The sequence below is a fragment of the Antechinus flavipes genome, chromosome 5, assembly GCF_016432865.1.
Source record: "Antechinus flavipes isolate AdamAnt ecotype Samford, QLD, Australia chromosome 5, AdamAnt_v2, whole genome shotgun sequence".
NCBI classification, from domain to species: Eukaryota; Metazoa; Chordata; class Mammalia; order Dasyuromorphia; family Dasyuridae; genus Antechinus; species Antechinus flavipes.
In genome coordinates this window covers 264024863-264031389 of record NC_067402.1, presented here as the reverse complement: position 1 = coordinate 264031389, position 6527 = coordinate 264024863, and the positions used below count along the sequence as shown (strand labels likewise).

At 32.4% G+C, this 6527-nt stretch overlaps 1 protein-coding gene across 1 annotated transcript in view; it reads left to right on the top strand.

The window, feature by feature from the left end:
* Nucleotides 1-2656: 2656 nt before the first annotated feature.
* EPYC (epiphycan) overlaps nt 2657-6527 on the top strand; it is a 35447-nt gene continuing 31576 nt past the window's right edge. Inside the window, exon 1 of the mRNA XM_052000856.1 lies at nt 2657-2826. Within this exon, the coding sequence (XP_051856816.1) occupies nt 2662-2826 (165 nt within the window). The 5' untranslated portion in view covers nt 2657-2661. The remainder of the gene's footprint in view (nt 2827-6527) is intronic.

The window sequence follows — 6527 nt, the reverse complement described above, 5'->3', positions numbered from 1 at the left end:
CAACTATAGTTGGAGGAAATTTAATGTAAAGAATAGAGTCTTAAGCTTTGAGGTGAGAGATACCTGAGTTCAGATCTCACCTCAAACATTAGCTGATGACTCTGGACAAGTCAGTTAAACTCTGTCTAACTTGTGAAAATAATAATAATAATAGTACCTACCTATGAGGTTTGATGTGAACATCACATGAGATAGCACATGGAGCAGTTTACAAAAAAATGTTAATTATTAGCTTAGTCATTGAAGGAATTAGGAGTAGTTAGGAAGAACTTCCTAACAATGAGAGATCTTCCCCCTAAAAAAGAAATAGATTACTTAGGAAATATTGTAGAGATGATATAACTATTAGTGTTTGAGCAGAAGCTATACAATTGGGAGGTTATTTAATTTTTTATATTGTTTATTTATGTTTAACTAGATGAATGAGGCTATTATTTAGCTTAATTGCTACCTAGTCTTAATTACTGAATGGACATTGCCTCAAAGACTTTAACTTTAAAAGCCCCAAATCTCCCACTGCATTATGGTCTATAGCCTTCCTTCCTGACAATGCCCATGTCTAATTTCCTCTACACACATTGGATCATAGAGCATTCCTTTAGAATGCAGAAGCACTGTCTACATATAGATTTTTTTTTCCTGATCTGCTTAACTACTGCTGCTCTTGATCCTTAACTGCCTTGTATTTAACTACCTTGGGGGTATTTGATTTATAGTTAACCTGTTTTCTTTATATAGATACAAGTTATCTAACCAGATTTTAATCCAAATGCTATGTTATTTTGGTCTTTCTACCATCAGGGCCTAGTAAAATGCCCGTCACAGACTAAATAATTATTCATCAATGAATATTGTCTATATTTTATTATTCTATAATCTATATATTAAGTTATATCTATATAACATATAATAGTCTTTATATTAAGTTAATTTTATTTATATTTAATTATTTTTATTTTATATTTAATTATATTTATATTAATATGTTTATTGCTGTGTCTTTACCCTTCCTGTCTATCTCTACACACACAAATTCCCAGATGACAAGTATTTTTTGCTTTTGTATCTTCAACTTCTATCGCAAAATAGGTAGTAGTATTAATAATAAGCTAGCATTTCTCAGATGAGACTTCACAAATTCCTCATTGGTTTGCACCATCCTGAAATTATTAAACTGATTTCTTCTATCAGCATTGAACCAGGTGTTAAAGTGGAAGTCACAATTACAGATGCTTAATCAATCATCTCTTTTAATAAATTAATTGCAACTATTAAACAAGATTTGTAATATTTGTAAAATGCTTTAGAAATATGATCTCCTTTTATCATCACAAAACCCCTGAGTTTTGGATGTTGTTGCTGTTCAGTCATTTCATTCATATCCAACACTCTGTGACTCCATTTACATTTTTCTTGGCAGAAATACTGGAGTGGCTTGCCATTTCCTTTTCTAGCTTTATAGATGAGGAAACTGAAATCAATAGGGTTAAAAGAGTTGCCCAAAATCACTGAATTTGAACTGAGAAAGATGAGTCTTTCTGACTCCAGACCTGACACACTATCCATTTACCATCTAGTTTCCTCATTTTACAGATGAGTAAATTGAGACCATTGGAGATTAAGTGATTTGCCCGGTGCCACATACCATTATTTCTGAGTCTGAAATTTCTGAGACTAGATTTAAACTTAGGTTTTCTGGACTCTAAGTGGAGTGTACTATATTTACTGTGTCTCTCATGGTAAATATGTAATCAATGCTAGTGGAATGGAATGGAGTCATGCTTCATTTAGCAATAATAATCTTAAAAGAAGATTCTTTTTCAACATTTATGATTCTATGTGTCTATGGGGTTCAAACATCTGGTAACTAAAATACTCTGAAAAAATATTATTATATGATTCCTATTCATTCCAATTTAATTAGTATTTATTAAGGAACTATAATATGGAAGGAACTATATTTGTTTTCTGTAATTCAAAAATAAAAACAGTCCCTGCCCTCCATGAATTTTTATTCTATTAGGGGATGAATAAGTAAAACCAATGAATGAATGAATGAACAAAAAAATAAAAAGATAGATAAGCAAATGGATGAAAAAAGAGAAAAAAGTAAATGAATGAATTAATGAATAAATGCAAAAATAAAATAAATGGGTGAATAAATGAGCAAATGAATAAATTCATAAATAAGTAGTTGGATGAATAAATGAATGAATAAAGAAGGAAGCACGTAAATGAATGGATAAATAAATAAATGAGTGAATAGATAAATAAATGAACAAATGAATGAATGAATGAATAAGTAAATAAATAGATGGAAAATTCTGGAAAGAGAGAACACCAATGACTGGGGAGGTGAGGAAAAACTTCTGGAGGAGGTGACATTTGAGCTGAACCTCGAAGGAAGTTAAGAATGCTAAGAAATAGAGTAGATTCTAAGCATGGAGCACAAAGACAATGAAGTGAGACGTTGTCCCACCACAGATGTTATTCATTCTGTTAATTACTTATTACCAGCTTGTGATATTTAGCTTTGTCCTTCACTTGGCATTCTTATTTTGTAGACCAGTAATTTAACAATTTCTTTTAATTATGTATTGATGCATGCTATTCGTTTTTTTTTTTTTTTTTTTTTTTTAATAATTTACCTAGGGTTGAAGAATGAAAATCTTCGCAAAAATTTTCCTGGGGCTTTTTGTCCTTGATTCTGCCTTGGCTGCTCCTACTCTAGAGTCCATAAACTATGACTCTGAAACTTATGATGCAACATTGGAAGACCTGGATAATTTCTACAACTATGAAAACCTGCGTATTGATCATTCTGAGGTAATTGACTACTCTCCCACTATAGACACTTTAAGGCACTTCTGGGGAGCAAAAGAACTGGCTCAGATCAGTTTATCCAAATTTTGGGATTAACCACTATTATAGATATTCTCTTCATATTAGGGTCATTTGGATTTACCATGTTCTCTTTGTATTAAAATAATTTCATATTTTTACCTTCTCCTCTATTCCCCATAGTAATATATTATTCATACTTGTTTCAAAGGGAACATTAGGGCATAATGAATTTGAATGACGAATTTAGAGCTTTATGGAGCTTCATCAAATGTTTAACAACAAAGTCTCTAAAAAAGAAAAACACAATATATGTTTATGTTCAACCTGAATTATTAATATTTTCCCCATTATTTTTAAGTCTAAACAATCAAGAAAACAATAAATCATGCCATGATTTGTAAATGATATAAAATCCCATATTGGTTATTCAATTATTGGTTCTCCTAAGCTAGTTCTGGCTAGCATCAGAACATCCCTGGATTTCAAAGTTCATCTACTCTAATTGCATCATTTTAGGGAAATAGAGGCCTAGGGAGAAAAAGCACCTTGTGTAAAGTCTCACAGATACAAGTTATTCCCTTTCTCCATTTCCCAAGGTTTCCTTATTTGGTAGGTGAATGCCATGTTTCTTACCTCCACATTTTTATCCAAACCATCAAATTCTATTTCTAGCTGAAACATAGATTAAGTCTGAAGTTTTCTGGGACAAGTGACATGAACAGAGCAGGGAAAATGTGCGTGGAATCAAATAGGAGAAAGATAAAAGGTAGAAGATATGATATAAAAAGACATTAGAGAACAAACAGATGCCAGAGATGCATCTGGCTCAAAGACTTAATGTACTGTGATTTTCTATAATTTAGACAGAAAGGTCCTTAAAGCCTATTATATGATTCAGACATAGTCATTTAATAATGGGATTGGATGCTTTTTAAATAACCAAAAGATATCAATTTCTCTGAATCCAAGTTTTCATGTAGGAGAATATATAACTCATAGGATCTATAACTCATATATAATTTTCATAAGAATAAATTAAGTGGAATTCCAAAACCAAATAATAATTCTCTTTTGTTGTTTTTTAATCATTTTCAGTCACAGCTCATTGTTTGTGACCCCATTCCAGGTTTTCCTGGCAAAGATACTTGAGTGTTTTGTTATTTGTTTCTCTGGCTCATTTTATGTATAAGAAAACTGAGGCAAATGGTGTTAAGGAAGATAAATCTTTCTGAGTTCAGTTCTAGTACTCTATGCATTATGGCTCTACCTACCTGCCCTGCAATTCTCTTCTTAGAGCAAAGTACATAAAAGAATTCTTCTTGAGCAAAAATGAAAAATGTTTTGTCCCCAATTATATTAAGCAGAATTTTGTAACTTTTAGGTGATCAAATAAATGCTAATTTGGAGAATCTTATATTTATGTTCCTTAACAAGCTAATAAGGCAGTGTGATATAGTGGTTAGAGTCTTCAGAATATAACAGGTCTATGACACTAGAAAAGTCACTATTCCCTCCATTGCTCTGCAATTTCCTAAATGTGCGCCTTTGCAATATACAGATGTGAGATAATCAGGGGCTGCACTAGAGTGATGGCAATGTCAAAGGAGAGAAAGGGTATATTCAAAAGCTATTACATAGGCAGATTCCATGGTGCAATGAGTTGGATATGGTGATGAAAGAATGAGGAAGAAAGAAAGAAAAAAGCTTGGATGAATGGGAGGATAACAATAATAAAAATGTTAAGAAAAGGGGAAGGATAGGAGGGAAAGATAATGAGTTTGTCTTTGGATTAGTTGAGTTTAAGATTTTTTTTTGGATAAGAAATTCATTTTCCTACTAGTGTTGTTAAAAGAATAAAAGTCAAAGGAGATGGTAATTAGGGGAAGAAAATAGTTGAGATATAGTGCTTAATTGTAAGTTTCATATTTGCATAGTGAAAAAAAAATCATTCATCCATACATTTACCAAAGATATTTGCTTAATTTGTATTCCACTATAAAACATTCCATTTGACATTCATGGAAGACATGGCTGAGGTTGGTAGAGGAAGAATGGTTTAGCCAGTAGAATGCTGCTAACTCCCATTCAGCTTTAGACAAAACATGTCCCTTTTTTAGGCTTTACTTTACTTATCTGTAAAATGAGGGCATTAATACATGTGATCCCTGAGATTTCATCTATCTTTTTAACATTCTACTATATTTCTCCTTATATGCAAAATAAGTAAACACATACTAAAAAGAGAACCATATCTTTAAAAATATAAACCAGAAAGTCACGGAAAGCTAAAAATAAGCCATTTGCTATCTTAATATCCACTAAATTATCAATTCCTTTTAAAAAACAGAAATCGTCTGTTTATCTAAACTTTTAGAGCATTTGGAGGTTGTTATATAGATGAAATTAATATAATAAGCTACTACTGGCTAAATTTTGACGAGGTAACCTATGAATGAAGTGCTGTTCCAAAGGACTTAATCACTAAAGAATGAATTCAAATCACCAACAAATAATGTATTCAGGGGGAAAGAAATGCACTCTTGGAGCTCTTCAAATGATAGCAATAGAAGACCTTAACTAGTGCTAGTAACATTACTAGTCCTACTCCTTTATTTAAAAAGCAAACAAACTTTAAGTAGCATATGCCCTGGTGCTGCTATCCCTACTCTTATTTTGATTGTCAAAGCAGTTGCCCTCAAGGTTATTCCTTCTTGAAGCTCATGAGACTCAACTGGTATATTCTACTCTCTCTAATCCCATGTTTTTCTGCTGGCATCAATTAGCCACTTAATGAGCTTTTTGAAAAGGATATTTTTAAGGCAATTTCTAAGAACAATGGTACAAAAACAGCTTCCCCAAATTCTGGGATATACTCTTCCATGATATATATATATATATATATATATATATATATATATAGAGAGAGAGAGAGAGAGAGAGAAGAGAGAGAGAGAGAGAGAGAGAGAGAGAGAGAGAGAGAGAGAGAGAGAGAGAGAGAGAGAGAGAGAGAGAGAGAGAGAGAGAGAGAGTCCATGGCAAAATATGTTTAAGCTTAGAAAGCACATGTAGCAAAAGATTAACTCACATTTTCTGATTGCTAGAAAGTCTTTTCTTCTCTTCAAGGGACACTCATGAAGTTCTCCTTAGGTATAATGGAGCTTTCCCCGTGAGCCCCATGGAAAGTCCTGAACCATCTTCTCTTTTCCTGTGACTAGCTTGTCCTTGGTAATCAATGGACACAGCTGTTCCTGTGACAGTTCTTGTGCCCAAGAGAAAGCCTAATCCTCTGACCTTCTGAAAGGTTGTCATCTGGTCAAGGGGTGGGGAGGAAAGAGATTTATTTCTTTTTCAAAGTCTTTTTTCTTCACTTGACTACCAGATTCTCAGAAAACTACTAGTTCTGATTATTTAATGTTTTATAAATATTATTGACTATGTGACATGGCATTCTTTAGTTCAATGACTTTGATTGATGAAATATTCTGTAGCAATATTTTCACCTTATAAAGTATCAGGATTACAGTATCTTCTTAGATAATTTAAGTGGGAAGTATGGTAAATTGATTCAATCAATCCCCCCTCAAATGCTTATAACAATCTTATTTTGATTTCGAATTTTTTGGTAAATTGTATATTCATATTTCATAAAATACATTGGCAATAATCTATCATTTGTGTTTCTC